At 33.2% G+C, this 23,657-nt stretch overlaps 2 protein-coding genes across 2 annotated transcripts; one reads left to right on the top strand and one right to left on the bottom strand.

Annotated features, from left to right (window-relative positions):
- The first annotated feature begins 3,777 nt into the window (after positions 1–3,777).
- Positions 3,778–8,129, top strand: LOC139513481 (uncharacterized). Its single transcript, XM_071302034.1, has 5 exons — positions 3,778–3,918; positions 4,601–4,731; positions 5,187–5,250; positions 7,019–7,252; positions 7,683–8,129. The coding sequence occupies exons 1-5, from the start codon at positions 3,801–3,803 to the stop codon at positions 7,901–7,903; spliced, it is 768 nt and encodes a 255-aa protein (XP_071158135.1). The 5' UTR covers positions 3,778–3,800; the 3' UTR covers positions 7,904–8,129.
- Positions 8,130–8,886: 757 nt separating this feature from the next.
- Positions 8,887–17,781, bottom strand: LOC139513479 (asparagine synthetase [glutamine-hydrolyzing]-like). The gene is made up of 10 exons (XM_071302033.1): positions 17,657–17,781; positions 17,270–17,529; positions 16,497–16,734; positions 14,954–15,124; positions 14,267–14,362; positions 13,783–13,910; positions 12,696–12,822; positions 10,286–10,493; positions 9,529–9,766; positions 8,887–9,156 (listed from the first exon to the last, which is right to left on the bottom strand). The coding sequence occupies exons 1-10, from the start codon at positions 17,772–17,774 to the stop codon at positions 8,959–8,961; spliced, it is 1,782 nt and encodes a 593-aa protein (XP_071158134.1). The 5' UTR covers positions 17,775–17,781; the 3' UTR covers positions 8,887–8,958.
- Between the last annotated feature and the right edge of the window lie 5,876 nt (positions 17,782–23,657).

Genomic DNA, 23,657 nt, shown 5'->3' with positions numbered 1-23,657 from the left:
ATTAATAGAAAGCTCATTCCTTCTTAACAACCATATTTTTTTTACCATACTTATACTTTTAGAAAGTATTTCGTTATACAATTGTAACTTTAATGTTTGACAATATATAAGTATATATATATATATAGCAAGTCAAAAAGGGTACAACATCACCATTAAATAACTATAAAATGAACAAATATTAGATATTTCGGATAACAGATATCCTTCTTCAATAATAGCACGATGTCAAATAAATCATGTCAAAATATTCAAACTGGGAAACTTTTTCTAAATCTTGAAATTTATACAATTTAAGCGAACACTACAGACGCTGATACAATTTTAAAATTTCCAAACACGGCGCAAAGATTACTAAGATATGCCAAATGAAAATAGTTATTTTCGATGTGAACTGGCACAACTCTAAATTTCCAAAGGTTGTGACAGTTTAGATGTTATAACTGCATTGAGGGCAGTCCTCAAACAAAAAAATCAAAAATGTCCTAACCGATCCAAGTTTGTATAATATTTCAAATTTGACAACGGTAGGGCAATTGCTACAGAAACTACATATTTAAGCCTCCCAAACGAGTAGCAGTCTAATAATGATTAGAAAAATAAGTTTGATCTAATGAGTTAAATAATTGAACGTGGCTACGTACTTATACATCCATCCCGAATGACTGAAGCCCTGTAATTTAAACTGGTATTTTAAAACGAATTTCGAACTGTAAAGCCAGTACTAAAGCCGGAGTTACTGGAAACAAGTGATGAAAGGAAAATGAGGGACTCATTCTATGTTTTTTCATTTATGCCCTCTGGGGAAACTGTCCGTAACTTTCTTATCCAAAATCTTTCCCGAGCGACTCTGTCGACCTTCGACCAACCCTCGTTGTGGTCTATGATTGTGATGGTAAGATTTTTGAGATCAGCTTGTGTGTGCCCAGGTGATCTCAAATGACGACTTACGGGTAGGTCGGGCTTGCAAGTGTAGTCACTTCGATGACCATTCATACGTTTGTTGAATGGCTGTTCTGTCTCGCCAACATACTGCATGCCACATCGACACTGAAGGAGGTATACAATATTCTGGGTTTTGCAAGTTACATTGCAAAATATAGTGTACACAGACACAATCGAGTGGCAAGTAAATGTTTGAGTATTTAGTATTTGTTGACAAGTGAGACAACGTCTGTTACCACATGACTTGCACCATCTTGCAATTGAACAGCTTTTATTTGAGGAGACGTCAGCTCTAACAAATAAGTCTTTGAGACTTGCTGGTCTCCGAAAAGCTAAGACAGGAGGATTGGGAAAGATCTTGGATAATTTAGGGTGTTTGGCAATAGTTTGCCAATTGGCACGGATCAAACGTGAAAGGTTAGTAAAGGCTGGATTATATGTTAGAACAAACGGGACTATTTTGCTGTGCCTCTTCCGTTTGTACTGTAAGAGGTCATTGCGGCATTTATTGTTAGCGCGCGCAAACCCCTTATCTATGTTCAATTTCTTATATTCGCGTTTTGTCAAAAATCCGCGAAGTTCCTGTAACCTTTTCGTGACAGCCTCCTCAGAGGAGCAAATCCGCTTGACTCTGAGAGCTTGACTGTACGGGATACTTTTTGTATGTAGTGTTTGGGGTGACAGCTTTGGGGAGAAAGGTACTGATGTTTATCTGTGGGTTTACAGTAGAGGTCTGTTAATATGATATCGTCCTTTAAAGTTGTGGTTGTGTCTAAGAAAGATATCTTAGAGTCGGAATTTTCATACATAAATTTAATTGAATGGTGGGCGTTGTTTACATGTCTGATGAAATCATCCAGTTTTTGTTGGGATTCAATGAATAAGTATATATACACCTGGAAAAAAGTATTGCAACACCAAATTGAAATTGAATTAAAAAAAACACTCATAATTTTTTTGTGATATAATTTGGTAAAATAGAACTAGTTAAACACCTGAGTTTAATCAATAAATATCGACTCGATAAGTTTTTATCTGCACATGCAGCTACTGTACCCGTAAACAGCAAAAAAGATGTTTTGATCCTCATTGTTTTCAGCACTTTAAATAACCAAGTTTTTAAAATTATGTGATTGACACCTTATAATGGGTCCTTGACAACTCTTAACTGCAGCAAGATGGCAGATTATCAGCATAAGAGAAGCAGGGATGTCGCTGTAACAACTGCACGCATTGTTGGTCATCACCATTCCACTGAAGTCGTTTTGAGAATAAAAATCAGGCAATAAACGCTGTGAAAGACCTTCCGAGATAATGAAGACCCCTTATACCATTTGCTAGAGAAAATCAAGCATAATGAAGGTTGGTCAGAAGGAAACCCATTGCATACAAGACAATCCTAAAATAAGAGTGGTGGCCATACAAGAGCCTTTTAACAAGAACTGTTCGAGATCAACTCATCGCTACTGGTTGCCGTGCGATAATACCATTTCGGAGACCTTTGCTAACGAGCAGACTTACAGTTTTCCGTATCCAATGTAGTGCAGAGCTCGCCAAAGTTGGAAATTAGCATCGTGGAGGAAGATCCAATGTTCAAATGGAATTTGGTTCATCTTGCTTGGCCCGATCGTAGCCCGGCTTTGAACCATATTGAGCTTATATGGGACACTATTGGGCGGAAAGTGAGCGAAAGGACACCCCAGTTCAAAGACAACATGAAATAAACAATTCCCTTCATCAGAAATGGTTGCTGCTACCTTAGCAACAAATTAGTCGATTTATGGCGGGAATCAGAAGACGTTAAGATGCGGTTATCCGTTTGAATGGAGGCTGCGCACAAAGTACTAATTCTTTGGCGTATAACGATCAACCATGATGTGAACAGTCATCTGAAGATTAATTTTGAAATGTCTGACATTGTAAAGTTCGACTACAGTGAAACTTGTCAAATGCGTTTTTTTGTACAAAAAACACTTCATTTTGTTATTGAAATTGTGGTTATATTAATCATTTTTTTTTTAACATTTTTTTTTCGTTGCAATGCCAATGTTATCGTGAACTATGTTTCAATGATATTATACACATATTTTATTATATTCCATCAAAAAAAATAGGCTGATTTTTCAAATTTTAAAAAATCAAGGTGTTGCAATACTTTTTTCCATGTGTATATATATATATATATATTCTTGAGTACGTCTGAGTCAGTGACAACCCTACAACAGATGTATCCATCGGATCGCCATCAATGATGGTGATATAACATCTTCATGCCTTATATATCATGTACTGTAGTACGCCGCTAGATTAAAACTGACGTGGAAAGGTAACACATGGCCAGCGAAAGCTCTTTATTTTGAGAGCCCAGGTGGTCGTGTGGTCTAGCGGGACGGCTGCAGTGCAGGCGATTTGGTGTCACGATATCACAGTAGCATGGGTTCGAATCCCGGCGAGGGAAGAACCAAAAATTTGCGAAAGCAAATTTACAGATCTAACATTGTTGGGTTGATGTTTAGACGAGTTGTATATATATTCTTGTATATATCTCATTTGAAATTTTGAATTTTATGCATTTTTAATGCATTTTTATTTTTATGTATATTATTTGTTAACTTCTCTGTAACCTAAATATTTGCATGTTGTTGTTTTTTATGAGAATAAACTATCTAACTAGAGCTCCTTTTATGTATATGACAAGTGCTTCTTGTTTTTTTTCCAACGCGTTCAAATAACTGCTAAGAAAAAAAATTATATGAAATAAACTCCTTTCCTTATCTTGTATAGGCAATCGATCATATGTTTACCGTGTGACCAAAATTTTGCTATTAATATTTAAATCGAAACCCAAACAGTTCATGATGACTACCGAAAATTCGAATGCTAAAAATGGTGAAATTTTTGCACACACCAATTGGCGGCATTTTCTGCTACTTCCGATTCCGACGTCATTTTTAATAATCATGGACATAACAGGTAAGTGTTTCATACTGTTTTATAAGTTTGTATTGGCAACAACTGAGGGTATTACAGCATACACTCTTTGTGGCTTTGCTGGTGTGGTTCGTCAATGGAATCCATTTTTTTTTTAATTTTCTGAAATAGGATTTCGTAGACCCATACGAACAGTCCTTGTATCCATTTTCGCCCTTTTTTAGTTATGCCAATGAGTGGTTTTTGATTGTATACGGTACTTCCGGTTGCTCCCTAAAATTGTGTGCGTGTTTTTCTATGTAATATGATCGCATAAAATAATTAAAACTCGCTATTTGATATTTGATATTTTTTAATATATCTAGTTGACAGAAGGCTAGGACCGAAGTTTTATGTTTCAGCGAAACACCTCTCTGTTTATGCAGGATCTTTACTGGTGATTTAAAAAATAATCTTTGAAGTTTTCAAATAAAAATAATATTAGTTAATTGTTTGTCCAGAGACATAATTTACATTTTTTGTGGATTACTTTGAATTACATGCATACACAATCAGACTTCCCACACACACAAACCGACGACACAATTTCGGTAAAGGTTTAACATCTTGGCGAGAGAAGACCAAGGGATGACCATATTTCTATACACTCGTCAACTCTTGGGTACACACCATTGGTATAGTTAGAATGATAGACAAATGAACTCATAGTATTTAGTTTCTCCAGGAAAAGAAAAGGCAGAGACTTCACAATGGTGGGAACACTGGTCAGTCTCTGGAAGTATGTTCATTGCAGCAGTTACTCTTGGTAGAGATTTCTCTCGAGAAATAGGAGAAGTACAACACAGTTCAGTATTTGTACGTATGTAATAGATTGCTAAGAAGACATGTACGATAAACAAACCCTAACAATAAAGTGTAGAAAACCTAAATGAAAAAGAAGGTAGAACATTGATATGAAACTAATAATTATAAAATGTATTACCACCATATTTCAAATTAACTTTACTATGAGAAAATAAGTAGGGCCAATAAGGGCCAAACTATATATGTAAATTTTGTTTCTCCTTTCTTACTACTGATATACAAATACATGTACAGTAATTGAGCACATATAGATGCAATATCTCTCATAAGAAAGTGATTTCAAAATTACCTCAACCATACATTGTGTAATAAAAAAAAGACAGTTCTGTATTTTTTTTTATTATTTGTTAAAATGAAATCACATTTCATGCAAATATTTATTTTAGCAAATTATTGACGAATTTCTGTGGATGATGCCATTGAATGTTTTCTTTCTTTTTTTCCAGTGGTATTTACTAGAATCACTTTTACTCGTATATACATGCATTGCAGTGGCACGGAAAGTTAAAGGTAAATTCTTCCGATATAAGAATAAGGTGATGTGGTATGATTGCCAATGATACGACTATCAATCGAAGTTCAAATGCATATCAAAACCCCATACCGTGTTGTCGGCTATAAAAGATTCCCGACATGAAAAATGATAAAATATTCAATTGAATGAAATGGCCTTATTCATAGTGAAACAAGTTTTTGCATGAGGCTAAAAGAACTCGGGAAGTGCGAGGTTTAGCCCTTCTATCATTTCGTGCCGAATACAAAATAAATACATTTTCTGACAACGGCATATATATGTTTCAGTGAATTTGTATAATCAGTGATTATGAAGAATCCCTGAAATTTTCAGGGATTATGTAGAATCACTGGCCAGTTTAGGGATTATATATAATCACTAAAATTTTCAGGGACTATGTATAATATGTACATAATAACTGAAACGAAGAAATAGTTTTATTAATAAAGAAAATGAATAAAAGTCAAAAAATTTATGCTATAAAATCATATTTAAACAGCATTACACTGTATAAACATAAATTGTAAAATGTTAAACACAAAATATCAAAATGATAACCCTATTTTTTTTAAAGTTAGGCACAATATATCAAAATGTTAAACACAATATATTAATATAATATGTTTTAAATATGTTTTACCACAATATCCATATTTTAGAAAACCTTTTTTTTTCACATATCGAATCAGATTGTATGACCCGCCTAAGAGAAATAAAGAGTTCAGTTAAAACATCTATAGGTACCCCCAAAAAGGAGATGATTAGCAACCTCAAACTGGTTCGAGCAAGATACCGTGTTTTTTTTTGCCAGGCGATATCCTTTTCAGAATTTCGGTGAACAATTACCATTACGTGTTTTTGGGATTCCCTTTCCTTTGTTACCCTGTGGAATTGCTATGAGAATATTACACCAAATGCCATCTTCCTCTAAAATTTTGTTCTAATTGTCAATCCTTAGTTGTATAGGGTTTTGCTGTATGATTGTAAATACTCTTAGCTCGGAGCTTTGTGAGTGGTTTGTTTTACTATAGTGTTTGTTTGTGTTTTTGTGTGTTCATATTGCCCGTCTAATGAATTAAGTCTTTCAAACTTAGTTTTTATTAATTATTTGTTCGTGCGTTGGTTGTTACGTTACTGTCTAATATAAGGACGAGCATTGAAGGCTCAGTCTTAAACCTGACCACTTTGTTTATTGGCCTTACTCAAGCCAGTAGCCCGTAGTTCAGTGGATGTAATTGGTTGCTGTCTTCTGGAAAACGATTTTTTATAGTAATAAATAAGGTCGTTGTTTTTATCTTTTTTTTTCATTTCGTCATCCCAATTACTTTAAAAGTTCACCTTACGGTCTTGGTTTTGCTTATTGTTGAGGACTGTTCTATACGATGTTCTGCAATTGTTTAAATGTTTGTTCTCTAATCTCTGATGTCTCATTGGCAAGCATAACACATAACTTTTTATAATAAGACATGCATTTGCTAGCCTTCTTCGATACGGTGTTGTTTAAACGGTAGATGCGAGCTATTCTTTTCTCAAATACGTATACCAATATTGTTTAAGACTTTTTCAGAATTTATTGAATCGGGGTGATATAGAGCTAAAATATATATAAAATTGCCTGCTGTTAAAGATCATTTGTTGTCAAATATGTAAATGGGTTTTTTATTGTTGTTGTTTTGTTTTTTCTCTTTTTACAAAGACATCATAAAACTATATGAGTAACTCAGTTCGTATTTTGAGGAATTATCTTTTTTTCTTCTTCTTCAGAAAGATTTTCTAATCATATTTTTGCTGAGTTGGAAGTGTTCACAGAATTTGATGAAATCGTGGATGACAACAAAAAAGATCACCAGGAACCTATCAAAAAGATATCAGTGGACACACAGACAGACCACAGAGACTATAACGATTTAACAGAACGTTTGAAATCCAATCATCACTCAAAACTCGCCAAGATTAACAAAGACATCCGACAGTTCAGGAAGCTGTTTACATCTAAGAGTAAGTTATACAGCATAATTATGTTTAGAAAGAACCAACTAGAGGTTTCCTACCTTTTAAAAACTTATGAATACATGGTAGTTTTATACTTAGTTATTTGAGTTACCTGCTTCATTCTGCCAATTAAATCAAATATGCTGACTTTAAGGGAACATCGCAACCCCTTCGTCTTTCTTTCTCCGTTCATATATATATATATACTAAAACTGTCTTTATCGTGAAGAGATTTTGATCCATGCGATAAAATGAAATGTAATTTGTTTATATGAAGTACAAGGATCTATATAGTTTTTGTGAGACTGTTTTGATGCGACAAGTGTATACATGAAGTTCTGCCTTTTTCTAAAAATAGCTTAGTATTACGACATTGAATATATAAAACGCAAAGAAAATGAAATGCTTATATTTTTTTTTTAAACTATCGTTTCAGTTTCAAAAGTTAGAAAATCAACAAAAGAAGTTTCAAAGAAAATGTGTGACATTCAACTAAAAATTCCTGCCTTAACACAAGAAAATAAATTTCTATCAGATGAAAAGGATACACTGCATGCAAAGATCGTGGAAGAGACAGCACTGGAACAAGATATCAATGAGACATTCTTAAGCTTGCATGCATATGTGCAATATCAGGGCCAGACAGCGCTGACATAACCAGCGGAGATACCTTTTGAGTTATCGCTCTTATAATGATTATCTGTATTACATATTCGTAGAACAATTCCAGTGCAAGAGGATGTCAGAGATCTTCATTTAAAAACAACATAGTTTTTACCGATTTTATCAGTCATTTCACAGTTATGCCTACGGAAATTTGTCCCAAACCTAATTCATCGTCTTGCAATTAGTACAGCTTATGAACAAAACATATACAATGTAATCATCTTTCGGTAAACAATTATTCTTCGGACAAAAAAAATCATTAAATGATACAACGATGAATGTTTTGCATGTTGAGTTTCATTGGTTTCGATGCTCTATTGTTATTGAATATAAAACAAGAATGTGTCCATAGTACATGGATGCCCCATCCGTACTATCATTTTCTATGTTCAGTGGACCGTGAAATTGTGGTAAAAACTCTATTTTGGCATTAAAATTAGAAAGATCATATCATAAAGAACATGTGTATTAAGTTTCAAGTTGATTGGACTTCAACTTCATCAAAAACTACCTCGACCTAAAACTTTAACCCGAAGCGGGACAGACGGACGGACGAACGGACGCACATAGCAGAAAACATAATGACCATAAATGGGGCATAAGAAAGAAGATTTGGTATGATTGCCAATGAAACAACCCTCCACAAGAGACCGAAATGACACAGAAATATGTCACCGTACGGCCTTCAACAATGAGCAAAGCCCATACCGCATAGTCAGCTATAAACGGCCCCGAAATGACAATGTAAAACAATTTAAACGAAAAAACTAACAGCCTTATTTGTGTTCCTTTGGTCGTAATTCAATATCGTCCTTTTTTATATTGAATGAACCTCCATATAAACTCTTCTTTTAAAAAGATTACCTTTATTGCACTCTTGAACTGCAATTGTACAATAATAGAAAAAGGAACAAATGTCAAAATGATTGATTGATTGTTTGATTGGTGACGTTTTCAAAATAAATGAATTGATGTTATATCCTACAACATGATTGTTTTTATTGCTGTAATTGGTATGGTTATTATAAAAATGAAACATGAATAATCTACTGCTTATAATGTTTCAATGTTCTGGCTGAAGGATCTGTAGCACCAGTCCATTTAGGCATCCAGTAATATGGAATCCAATCACCTTGTCCTGGGTAAAATTTCTCAAATATCTGTCTATAGTAAAGGGCTTCTTTGGTCCTTGGTGTGTTATGTTTGTATGTTAATGCTAGAGATTCTAAATCACTGTCGTTAATCTAAAACAGAAATTAAGATTTAATGTCTAGTAATCATTTTGTGAGTACATTTTATTTTAGGGTAGTCCTTCTCCTGTTAAATCAATTTTAATGTAGTCCCCAGATATTTATTTTGATTAGGCCAAAACGATATGGTTCAGTTTCATGCATCTACTCGGGTTTACACTAACACAGCTCAAGTCCGCGTCTACTTTCTACATTTATAGCCTCTTATTTTTCACTTAAGTCTTCGCCATAAAGAAGAAAATGGATTCGCTAATTTCAAAAGTGATTCAGAACCGTAAATATACTATGTATTTCCAGACCTTAAATATAAGTGCGATATGTTTTATCAAATTTCAAAATTGAAAGAAAAAAACCTCATTAAATTACCTGTTCACATATAAATTCTTGTAGTATTTCAAACCATGATCTTGTCTTTGATGATACACCATCACTGAAAGCTTCCTTCGGTCTCCACAAGATATCTTTTGGTAGGAGATCAATACCATCAAATGCAGAACGTAGTAGATATTTCTCTATCCCTTTTTGTGGTTGTTTTATACTGTCCGAGAGCGATAGATAATAGCTACTAAACTTGTGGTCAAGAAAAGGCACACGAATTTCTAACCTGAAAAAAGGTAATAGTACAACCGATGATTAACGTCTGTCAACATATAGTCAGAAGTCCCATTGGAACCTTTGTTATAAACAATGCCATAATATCTGTTCCAATTGGAACACATATATTCTATACCCTGTATGCCGATATGAACAAATACTGTAATATTGGTTTCAGTCAAAATAATGTTACGGGATATTTCTTCCGCTTGGAACTTATATTATGAAGGAATTTCTATTTCGTGACACTTCGACCATTCAGAATGTTTACGTTTGAGTTTTAAGCAAATGCATGTCCGGATAATTCTGGTACATTCAAAAACAATTACTAGAATTTCAATCGTCCATAAAGAATGTAGCTTTTGATTTACAAGTTAGACATGTTAAAAGTTAGAAATGAAGAATTTGATTTTTGCTTTTCCCAAATAAACATCTCCCATAGGAAGCTGTTGATATATACCTTCGTAAAGCACTAATACGTATTACTAACCACTTTTAGCTATAATAAAAATAAAAATTTTGCACTTACCCCCACGCTGATGTTGACCTATCACCACGTAAAACATCAAACATATAAAGATCCTCGCAAAGTCGTTTACTTTCGATGTCTGCATCTGCACCCGATGGCGCATTGTGGAAGTATATATATCCCTGGGCTATCTCGTCTGATCCTTCTCCAGACAAAATAACTGTTGTGTCGGTCTTTTCTTTTATATATTTACTAAGAAGAAACATGCCTGAAATGATTTTAACTTCTATCATCATGTTTTCATCATATTGCGTAACCCTTTTTATAATATATATAAACCAAAGGAGAATGTCTGATAGGAACTACCCAGAATTTGAAGAATTTTTTTTTTCAAAAGTTTATTAATTATTATTTCAATTAAACACTGAGTATGACATAGCGACGTCACTTTTAAGCCTCGGTCACACCTTACCGGAAAGCACAAACGGACGCCTAACGGATGAAAATAAAAGTTGTCCGTTGACAAAATTGTTATCCGTTGGGAGTCCGTAGATGTACTGAACGAATAAAACGGACGCGTAACGAATGCATAACGGACACACAACGGATATGTAACGTACGAGAAACGGAAACGTAACGAACAGAACGGTTGTCGAACGTACATTCAACGGACGAGTACCGCATAAAACGGACACCTAACAGAAGCGTATCGGATAAAACGGATGAACAAAATATACGGAAAAATTAAAGGCAACAATTATAATACATGAAAATCGCAAAAACATTCAAAATGTTTCTGTGAAACTGGTTTTGGTTTGTTCTTCAAAATGTCGTCAAAGGACAGTTTCTGGCATGAATAAGAGCTGCTTGATTGTGAAGACGTGCCCTTACTCTAAAATCGATTATGAATAATAAGAATCAATGAACCTTAAAAAATCTAATTGGCATTTCTGACGCTAAATTTTTTACTGGCATTTGTCCGTTTCAGATCCGTTCATCATCCGTTTTATCCGTTATAAGTCCGGTAGAAGTCCGTTTCATATTCGTTCAACATACGTTTTATCCGTTAGACGTCCGTTAGAAGTCCGTTGGTGAATTTATCTGCCAGACCTCCAACGGATGTGTAACGGACACGTAACGAATACAAAACGAAAACGAAACGGACGAGTACCGTACAAAACGGACGGCTACCGGACGTTCAACGGACATTTCATCCGTTGGACGTCCGTTCAAAGTTTTGAATATGCTCAAAATTTTCCAACGGACAAAACGGACGTCGACGGATAAAACGTACTCTAAACGGACATGCAACGGATATGGACGGAAGTCTAACGGATAAGAACGGACGTCTAACGGACATGAACGGATTGGAAAAAAAGTTATCCGTTAGACATCCGTTCGAGCTATCCGTTAAGGTGTGACCGAGGCTTAAGTACCAAACTAAAATATGTATGTCATGTCAATTGTCAATTAAACATGAGTCATACTTATGCATAAATCAAACATGTAGTGGTTTTGGAAAAAAATAATTATACATCAGCGACAGTCTTGTCTATACTGAAAAAAACCACATATACAACTTTGCTGATGCAATTGGGGAAGTATTGGTGATCGCTTGCACTGACCCTTTTGGACAGGTGAGATACAACGGCATTTTAGTTTGTTGATTTCTGTGCTTATCATAAAATATTATGTCATCCACGTGTTTGACACCTTTTTGTTTTGCTGCTTTTATTTTTGTATTATATTATAAATTCGTTTTAAAAGTTTGTTTTAATTCTTTCATTTTGGGGTTCTTTTGTATGCTTAAAAAGTCTAAAAAAGTGTATTGTTCACGATAAAATAATTTTGATCCATATGTTAAATTTGTATCTGTTAATAGGTACAGAATCACATTAGAAGACCACTTTTTTTCACAGACAAAAATACTACTGAAACTGAATAAGACATTGAATAAAAATCAATCACATATCTAAGTCGTCACTTTCATACCGGAAAACAAAACATAATGATGAATACAATATATAGAACAGATAATAACCAGTGACATTTCAAATTACACGAGAAGAGAAGTGCTCGTTCACTTGACATATTGTTTTTGTTCAGAATCCTCTTATGGTAAATATTTGAAGGATTCATAATAACACTTGCTATTTCTGGAAGTACTCATGTTACCAGTATAATTCCTAATATAAATCGTGGTTGTATCAATAAAATCATTTAAAGTAGCCCAGTGAGAAGTTTTGTCGTGGTCCCATTGTTGATTGTTGAATCAAACAAATTAGTTCTCCAAGATTAATATACGAATACGACATACATTTTGTACTTGGACAGCAACTATATTATTTTTATCATACTCGTTGGATTTCTAAAATGTGCAACTTTTTTATGTTTTGTTTATTAAACTTCGTAATAAGCAATACTTTATATATAAACCTTACATTGCATAACTTAAAATACGACAACTTACCGACCGAAGCTCGTATGGTTGTGACGTCATAACTTTCTAGGTGATAAATTACTTCTTCGAGGGCAGCGATACCTTCTTCTGGTGTAAACACAACCTCGTGATGTTCTGTTTCTAAGAAGTTTGCCACCTGAAGCAAAATGGAAAAAAACTTATTTGTGTTGATTTTAAGATGTTGTCATTCGCACTTGCACTTTTGGCACGAACCCTTCTTTTTTCTGTGTTACACATATTTAAAAAAATACCAAATTCATCATTTTCTTTAATTCATATAAAAAAGGAGATGTGGTATGATTGCCAATGATACAACTATTCACACGAGACCAAATGACACCGAAATAGTCGGCTGTTAAAGGCCCTTAAATGAACAATTCAAACAAGAAAACTAACAGTATAATTTATGCACCAAATAAGGAACGAAAAACAAATATATAACACAGCAACCAACGACAACCACTGAATAACAGGTTCCTGACTTTTTGCTATGACAGTTTTATCATTCGTCCCTATTACCAGGTAGAGGAACAACTTAATAACTATCCCCAAGACTAAATGAGTAGGTATGAGCATAAATTAGCTTAATGCGTCTGTCACAAGTCAGGGGCCTCAGTGGTTGTCGTTGGTTCATGTCCGTCACCTTTGTTTATGGTAAAGTGTTTTGTTATAAAATTATAGGCCATTAGTTTTCTCAATTGGATTGTTTCTTAATTTTTATGTCGTTTTCTTTTTAACGCTATGAGTTTTCTCATTTTTGAAGACAGTACGGTTGCCTATAATTGTTTTCTCTTATTTTTAAAGGTAATAGTGCATTTTCTATCCGACACCAGGGGACATGATGTTGTTGCTGAATGGTTGTAGCTGGTCGTCACCAAATCATTGTGTTAGAAATTAGAATATCAAACGTGTCATTATTAGCCACTGCAATGCTCATTTAATTAAGCTGTTTAACGTCTAGTGGAAAATATTTCATGCATGTTTAGGACTATAGGAAAGTTGAATGAATAATATATCCATGTCTTCAGAAGAACCCAAAGACAGAGAACAATATATTTGAGAACATATGTAAATATCTATATGTAAAATTTTGCACCTTTCTTGCTGCTAACAGATCTGGACTGTTCTCCATTCCTATTGCAAAAGTCTGAATACGATAGGACAGTTTCATTTCTTTTGCCTTCTTTGCAAGTATTGAAGCTACAAGACTAGAATCAAGTCCACCTGGGGAAATAAAGTTCAATTTCTAATAGTAAATATACGTCTTTGTCGTGTTTAAATGCCTTAAACCACAAATAAACAAAGCATACTTCTTCTTATGTAAAAATAAATTTTCAAGTTCATGCTTTAGAAAATATAACTAATGATTACATATTACTCCATAATGTTGTATTGCATCAGACATGTATTTGAATTTGTAACAATAAAAGATAAAAGGTTTTACATTTACTAGACATTAAGCAATAACATATATCAATGTATTATTTCATTTAAGTCTACGAATAAGACCGATAGAGAAACAAGTATTGTAGTACTTTAAATATGTGTATCAGACATGATTTAACTCATCCATTATATACCAGACAATAGGCATCCTATGCGTCTTTCTGCCATCAATCTTTTTTCAACTGCTGCTTCAAACAAGATGCGTATATTCTTTTCTACTTCGTTTTTATCTGTTTAAAGTTAAAAATATAATTGTCAGTTTAAATATACTTGAGTTTGGTGAGTACAAGACTTGTACATATGAATTTGACTTTGATTGTAAATTATCCTCATACAGATTCTAATATACACCACTGTTGTTCAAACCTATTTTTAAGCACAAAACAAAGCACGATGTCGTGCCCCTAAAGACAAGTAAATAAAGGAAATGATTCAAGATCTCCATCAAAGCTTCAGCTGTCGATAGTTTTCTATTAATATTTTGGCCTTTGGTCAGCCTCGGTCAACTTTGTCTGGCTGGGAAATCATAAAATTGTCAAGTATTTACAGAGGAATTAATCAATAGTTCAATCACTCTTGTCGTCTTCTCAAAGTATTCTCAAAGCCTCGTGGCGGGTTGGAGTATTAGTAAACCTTGTTTGCTTCTTTCAATGAGCATTTTTGGATTTAATTACCTTTATCGGTAATGCTCAGAGCAAAAAAATCGAACTTATCTGGGGGATTTGATTTTTTTTTTATCTGTCCATTTGTATTCATCATATCTATGCTCGATACGTTGATATATTGTAAATTTTACTTTCGCAAAATGCTATATGTAATACCTTGAATTTCAGCTACTGTTTTATATGCTGGTGTTTCTCCTATTTTGTGGAATCTAATTCGTTCTTCGAATGAAGCTTTACCTAGCATGTCTAGTTTATAAGTTTCAACATGTCCTGGTAAGAATGGTTCTACATGTTCACTGTAGGCTTCCTGGGACAATCCTATTAAACCTGTGAAAAATATATAGGGGTATAACATAATTGCCCCTCAGTTTGGTAGTTCAGTCTTAAGTATAAAAGAGGGACGAAAGATACCAAAGGGACAGTCAAACTCATAAATCTAAATAAACTGACAACGCCATGGCTAAAAATGAAAAAGACAAACAGAAAAACAATAGTACACATGGCACAACATAGAAAACTAAAGAATAAACAACACGAACCCCACCAAAAACTAGGGGTGATCTCATGTGCTCCGGAAGCGTAAGCAGATCCTGCTCCACATGTGGCACCCGTCGTGTTGCTTATGTGATTACAATAGTCTTATTCGGTAGGTCACATTCATATAAGTGCAGCCCGGTTGATATAGAAATAGTAATACAAGGCATCTATTTTGAAATTGTATAGAAAATATATTTATTTTTTAAATGTTTCATGTTGTCGGTTTCGCTCTTGTATTGTCATTTGAACTGGGTATTTTATTTGCAGATTTTCACCTATCAAAATAATTAGCTTGAATTAAACCCTAGTCCTTAAAAAACATGCTATAGTTGGATTATAATAATTAGGATCGAAGTGAAAATAATTTTCAAAGTGAACAACACATGCATTTCAAATAAAGTTGTTGTTTTTGAGACATTTTAATCATTATTTTTTCATTTCGTTATGTAGAAAACATCAAACACACTGGGGATTTAGGAAAGAGAACACTTTAATCAGTTTCATTAAAATATTAAATTCGTTCGTTCATTGAAGACCTTAAGAAATTAGTTTGATTAACTTCAAAACAATCTTGCTGCATAACAGAACTAATCAGCTTTGTTACGGAATGGATTGATTGAAATTATTTAATTTTTCTTAAAGCGCATGTCATGGCAGATATTGAGTCAAGGTGTCTTGCTAAATGTTAGTGTTTGGCACTCTGATCAATCAAACAGAGATATATCCAAATATGAACGAAAGTTTTGAAGTCCAAAGAGCTCGGAATGTCGCTTGTGTCTGCTAAATTATGAAGAATATACAATAAATCCTGCTTTTTATGTTTTAAAAATCTAAATTTCGAAAACGTATACTATTTTTGGACCTACGGATAGACGGACTAACGTATGTATAGATGTACAGACAAACATGGGCCCTTGATGAGGATGGGGGATGAAAAAGATTTAGTGAACGTTTAACATATCCAGTAGATTAAGTTGTAAACTGTATGCAAGGACAATTATGTCATTAAAGGTTGTATACGTCAACAAATGTCGTTGCATAAAGTTTAGGTTACCAATTGAATTGTCAATATATAATTTCTCTGTCAAGCTTTCACACAAAAAAGGAAGGGTTACATATGGCACAACACCCTTCTACTTTAACATTGTTTGTCCTCTCTTACCTTTTGCTTCAGAGCAGACGGCAAGAAACCCATTGTCATTGTAAAGTCTGAACATTGGCCGGACACCATAAGTATCTCTTCCAAGGAAAACTTTTCTGTTAGCAGTATCAAGTAGACAGAAAGAGAACACACCGTCTAGATGCTTTGCAGCAAATTCGATCCCTCCTTGTGCATATAAATGTATAATGGCTTCTCCGTCACATTTTGTAGCATAGTGAAAATCAAATTCTTTCTGCAACTGCAATATAGTCTTTATGTATATATATATATGTTATGGGGAATACTTTCAACTAAGTCTCTCCCGTTACTCATTTATGAAAGCAAGATATAAAAAAAAATGTTTACATTTAAACGGACAGTAAAACACAATGCCTGGCAAAATTGAAAGAAAAAATAAATCTAAAAATTGTTTAAAAGAATGATAATGTTTATATTAGAACATCTGTTGGTAATGTATTTGCGGTATTAAGCATATGTTCGTGAGGACTGGACATATTTTTTTTTGCCTCCCCCTTTTGCCCCCAAATTCGTTATTTTCTTTTTTCTTTTTTTTTTTTTTATTAATTTCGATTAATTTTTCTGTATTAATTTTAATGTGAATTTAGATATACAAGAAACTTTTATTTGGTATTTACTATCAGTTTTAAGTTTACTGACGGATTTGCAAAATGATTGAAACTAATAGAAAACATAACGGTTTTTTTAAAAAAAGGGGGAGGGCTAATTAAAAATGCTGTGGTATTTCAAAAGCAGAAAAAATCGTTTGAACATACCTGTTGGTGGTTGTATATTTCTCCATTATAGATCAACCATACATGTGGATATCGAAAAACTCTCATTGGCTGCATCCCTTGTAGATCATCCACAATAGCCAATCGATGAAATCCGAGACAGCATGTCGGGAAATGATGAATTGTTTCTATTCGGAAAGCATCTGGGCCTCTATGCGTTATCTTGTGAGCAGCGTTACATTGTATACTAGTATCATCGGGGCTCCCGAAAATTGCCCAGATTCCACACATTTTGTTTTTTTCTGCAAATTTCAGATATTTATATTAAAATTGAAATTTTTATAGTGTTCACGATTTATAGAAAAATTTTAGATTTGATAAAATTTATACAAAAAGAAAGAAAAAAATAGAAAATTGATAAAATCTTACCGTATCGCGTGCAAGATGATAGAAAAATGATGCAACAGTACGAAGCGAACACTATGTCTAAAATTAGCCTACAACATGTGGGAACTAAGTGATACTGTATGCTAATGTAATATGTCATGCGGAAATTATCAATATTTATAGTATATAGGTCATGATAACTTTAAAGTATACACGTTCTCAACGAATGACAACATTATTAACATATTTAACAATTTGCTACCTTTAAAAACTTTTTTTCAAATGAGTTTTTTTTTTAATTCAGATTGTATTCCGTGGCAGGTGAAAAAACTAGAGTATATCTACTATTTTTAGAAATGGTTTTCTTCTAGTAATTTTAAGGTATAAATGATCTTCCACACATGCGTTAGAAATAATTTAATCTTTCGACTGTAAGTTATATCACGTGACTTGATATATATTGTCAATAATACCTTTTATTATTCAATTACAATTCAACACTATTCGTTTAAAGACAATATTAGCAATAGATTGTCTATTAAAAAACCAGCCATCGTTGACTGTCTAGTTAAAATTCGCTTGGCGTGACGTCGAAAATTTTCAGAAAGAGTCTTTCAATATATTTGAAATTGCTTTGTCAAATTGGTTTCATGGATAAATTATCCTTACATCGTATATTTTGTGTTGGGTATTGTATGTTTTAAAGTTGAAAGTTTCTGCAACTATTAATTTTCATATTGATGATAGTTTCTCAATTAAACGTTGTTATTTTTTTTCTTTCTGACAGTATAAGTATTAAGCTAAGCAAACAATGAAAATTACTTGTTTTGGACTTGGTGGTTCGGTCTAAACAAGACAAGGCAACATACATGTTTTGGGGTCTCACCTTTAAAACACATTTATAGGTTATGCATGCGTGTTTAAGCATTTAACGTCCTCTGCTAAATACTGACCAAGCATATTAATACAATTTCATGCTTTTCATAATATATATGTATTAAGAAATTTATTAATTTTATAATTAAAATATATTTCTAATATATGTGACTGGTTTAATGCATTTTTCCTTTATCACACAGACAATATGTATTTGCTCGAACACGGTGACATTAAATGGTTGTGACAAAGAAACAAAAACACATACCGTGAATATTACTAGAAAAAGGAAATAGTCTATTTCACTTCCTAAAGACTGCAATTGGATCGACGGTCTCATTAAGATATAAGCAATACAAGTTGTGGCCAATGGTAAGTATCTATTAATAATACAGTTTTTTTTTCTCTAAATGAGAAATTCATATATCAAAGACAACTACTGAAAAGGTTCGTGGTTTGGGACCAAGACATGCATATGGTGCGAGGTTACTTATTTCCATTTATCAATTCTCCTTCTTTGATCTTTTTTAAAACAGATAAATTTTTCATAAAATCTAAAATAAAAAAAATATTTCTATATCAATATATTGTCAATGGCTCTGAAAGCATGAAGCAAATTGATTGCTAATATTACAACTTTCCATCAGAGAAAAAAGTACGAGAATTCCTGGTTTGATGACGTATTCCAAATGTTCTACATATAGTTACAATGTTCACCTAATTTCCTGCAATTTCAAAATGTTCGAATATCTTGTGTATGCTTGAGACTCCCACCCTTGAACCATATACTATTATATTTCTGTTTGTCACGTCAAGATGATTTGAATGGCATACAGGGTTAGTCCTAAGGGCCACCCACTCCCTGTCCTTTGAATACTTTTGAATTGCCCAACTTCGATCTCAACTCCAAGAGAAAAAATATATGTAGTTTTCTATACCGTAGAAAATTATTTTTAGCACACATATGAGGTCTGTATATTGAGTTATCATTGATATATATATATACCTATGCTGAAAACGTAGACGTAAAATGATCTATATAATCGAAGTGATATGTAATCGGTCATAAAAAAATATGTCGATTTCAAACTTCCCCTTATATAAAGTAGAAGTGTCACATTTTTGTGGTTATAGTTGTATTTCTCTCTTTATATAACCGGTCATGATCTAAGTTTGTGCATTATGTTTGCAGTTTTCTTGACATGCATTGTGACGTGTCATCGTATTCATTTATATTAGAAAACTATAGCAGTTATATTAAAAAAAGTATCGCATTCATAAATTTTTGATATTAAAACATCATCACTATGAAGTTAGACAAATATCGCATTGATATAATAAAATATAGCAGTATCTTTGACTTATAGGTGATTTTGGCTTAGCAAACAATGGAATTCATCTCAATTGCATTCCACTGAATTTGCTACATGATATTTAAAGAATGTGTACATCTACAAATGAATAATCGTGCATTTATGTTTCATTTATTCAACAATTCAATTTTCTCGTTTAAATACACCTTGCTTGTTATTACATAAAATAATTCATGGAAATTTCTTTATACCTAGAAATCTGCCTTTCTTCGTACAAATACTAACATTCGTCTTAAATTTCCCACAATGCAACTCGTTGATATAAGACAATATCGCTCGTTGATATAAGAAAAGTTTTTATCGAATTGATCGGATGCCCTTAAGAAAAGAATCATTCTTTATACCTAGAAATCTGCCTTTCTTCGTACAAATACTAACATTCGTCTTAAATTTCCCACAATGCAACTCGTTGATATAAGACAATATCGCTCGTTGATATAAGAAAAGTTTTTATCGAATTGCTTCTTCCATAGACTGATAACTATCAATGATACGATACTGTCTGTGAGTTAATGTACAAAATACTCATAACTGAAATTCCTTTACTCTTAACAAAATACATTTAAATGAAACGTCCAAATAACAAGTTCAGGAAATTGCTTGCCTTAATAAATCTCTGTCTGAACCAAAACTTCAGCAAAATTGCGTGTGGGAAGTGGTCATTCGGAATAATGAACAATTTAATTGTTTCTCGATGAATTACAACTATATACTTGAAGTAAATCAGAGGAACGCAATTTGAAAACCAAATGAAATTATCATTCGAGTTTGAGTAATTACTTTCCCATTATTATTTAATGTGTTTAGTTCATTTGAACTGTTTTTGATAATGTACTATTTACGAAGAGGTAACTAACGTTAAATCATGTGTTGAATGCTTTTATTGCCAGGGGCGGGGTTTCGGTTTGATTATTTTGTATGTAGAACAGTAATTTTGCGAAGAACAAGCATATAGGCTAGGTGTACAAGAATACCTGTACAGTTGCCTTAAATGCCTACTGTTAAATCGAGTCATGTTAAACATTTGTCAACCCTTTCAAATTAACAAACACAATTAAACAGCCTTGGTAAAAGATTCAATGATACGGATGTGGTATGACTGCAAATGAGAGACAACTATTCCTAAAATTTCAAATGAAGTGGATGTAAGCAGTTATAGCTCGGTGATTATAGACGACTATTAGTCTTTCAACAGTGAGAAACCCAATACTATATAGTTGGTCGAAATGAAAAATATGTAATAATTCAATAGAGAAAACTAACGCCCTAATTCATAACAAAACGATTTGCGAAAAACAAATATGATAGACGTGAACCAACGAAAACCACTAAACCAAAGGTCCCTAATTTCGAATAGGCACATAAAGAATGTGGCAAAGTTAAACTAGTTTATAGGCTACCCTCCCCTAATATGAAGCAGGGGTGTTAAAGCACAACACAAGAAAAACTATGAAAAGAAACCAAAAAAAAACCAACCGAAATTAACACATATTTGAAATAGCAAATACGACAAACACTCAATCCGAACTTTTCTGATTGAGTTTCATTAATATATCCCCCAGAACTAGAAATGTAAGAAAAACAGACAAGGCTTCCTCCGCCTCATTTTAAAACTAAAACCTCGAATTTTGACACACACAGTCATCTCAGTACCAGAATCTGTGACAAACAAGATGGTTTTAATTTTGAAATCATAAATGTCCCCCACCTTATTAGCAATTTACCAACTTCACTTGCACATGGGATATATATTTTCCAACTTATTCGGTATTCAAGAGCTTACAGCTTCTACTCAGACTTTGTAAAACGTCATCAGTGTCTGAGCAGAAAGCTGATGAACCAGGGGTATGTCAAAGAAAGTCTCGCCCTTTTTCCAAAAAAAAGTTCATCGGAAGTTACTAAGACCTTGTTGATAAATATTCCGTATCAACTTCACAAATAATACACTATTGTCTTGAAGTATAGATATTGACGTTGTTTAACATCTTTATGTTAATAATAACGTGTTATAGTATTCTTTTATTTGATTTGTCTTTATTAATATTACTTTTACTGTTTAGTGAGTTTTTGGTGATATTCATTTGACGTGTCTCTGTACTTATGCATCCCGTCATTGCGTTATTGTTCTATAATGTTTGTATTTTTATCTTTCACTTTTATTAAAATGCTTTGTCTATATGACTTTTTGTCTTTCATTGAAACATATGACGTGGCTCTGTACTTAAACACCAACGCCATTGTATTATTGTTCTATGATAATTTTTGTATTTTTGTCTTTCATACTTGCTAATGCTTTGTCTATATGCCCTTTTGTGTTTCTTTGATACCCTTTCTAGAAGAAATGCACAATAAGCATATAGGGAAACTTCTAATTTAGATTCTGCAGAGGATATGCCTAAAATAACCATAGACTATTATTTTGTTCATACTTTGAACGATAAAATTATTTTATGTCTACCTGTGTGACGTTTCTTTACAATGCTGATCAACTGATGTACGTCAAACGCGCAGTTCTATGTCAGAGTTAATGTTAGCCTAACCATGTGCCTGGAAGAGTAAGAATTCGATCCTCGTACTTAAAATATTTGAATCCTTTATTGATGGATTTAACATAGATAAATAATTTCTTATAATAAAAAAGCAGTGAATGAGGCTGTTGATGTATGCATTTTGTGCTTCTTTGTTACATATTTGTTTGTTTTTACAGTGATTTTAAGATTATAACACAATGTTGAACTACTGTGCCCCTATTTTTTTTTTACATTTTTACCTATTGTGTCTATTTGTTTTGTTCACGCATCGTTGTCAATATAATGGAATTTGATTCGACTGTCATAAAAAAAATGAACGGTTTAGCTTTTACATAATAAAATGCATGTACCAAGTCAGGAATATTACATTTGTTATCCATTCGTGTGATGTGTGCTTTTGAGTTTGTCATTTGATTGCGGACTTTCCGTTTTAAATTTTCTTCGGAGTTCAGTATTTTTGTGATTTAACTTTATCTTTATAATGCACAAAATGACACGAAGAACCATGTCCAAATATTTGAACAAAAACTAACACAGGACTTATATAAAAAAAATCATTTAACTCACTATATTGTGAAATTAATAGGAAGGATTCATGATTTTTCATGAATTTGACCGACTTTAACATTGCTTGAATTCCTTACCATTATTATATGTGGCTCATCTCGTTGTTTTCACGATGTGTTTACATTATGAGATTCGTTTGAGCGTTTCAATGTCCATTTGAAATGTCATATATCTCACACTTCATCGTCTTCTCCGTCACAATTCATGCATATTGGTGTGATTCAAGGCTCCGTATTGAAGACCTTACTTTGGCCTATAATGATTCACTTTTACAAATTGTGACTCATATGAAGAGTTGTCTCATTGGCACTCACGTCACATCTTCTTATATCTATCTTTTGTATTTAATGTTAGTAAAAGAAGATTTAAGATATCCATCAGTGAAACAAAAACACAGTGACACAAACACCAAATATATCTGGATGCCGTAATATACTCAAATGATAGTAAAAAACAAGAACAAACAGATTGAGATATACTGTTTCCCGGTCAAATTCACGAGTCAAAAACAAACTGACATTGTTATGGCAAAAAAGGGAAAACGACCAAAAAGCAAAGACCAGTCTACAAAAAAAGAACATACGAGATTCAATTATAGACAGATGTCAATATAAAATATCAAGCTTTAAATCGGCCACAGTCATGATAAAGTGTTGATAAAACCAGAGACCATAAAAAATCTGCCGTCATTACCAC

This window comes from Mytilus edulis, chromosome 2 (genome assembly GCF_963676685.1).
Source record: "Mytilus edulis chromosome 2, xbMytEdul2.2, whole genome shotgun sequence".
NCBI classification, from domain to species: domain Eukaryota; kingdom Metazoa; phylum Mollusca; class Bivalvia; order Mytilida; family Mytilidae; genus Mytilus; species Mytilus edulis.
This window is presented reverse-complemented; position numbering and strand designations above follow the sequence as displayed.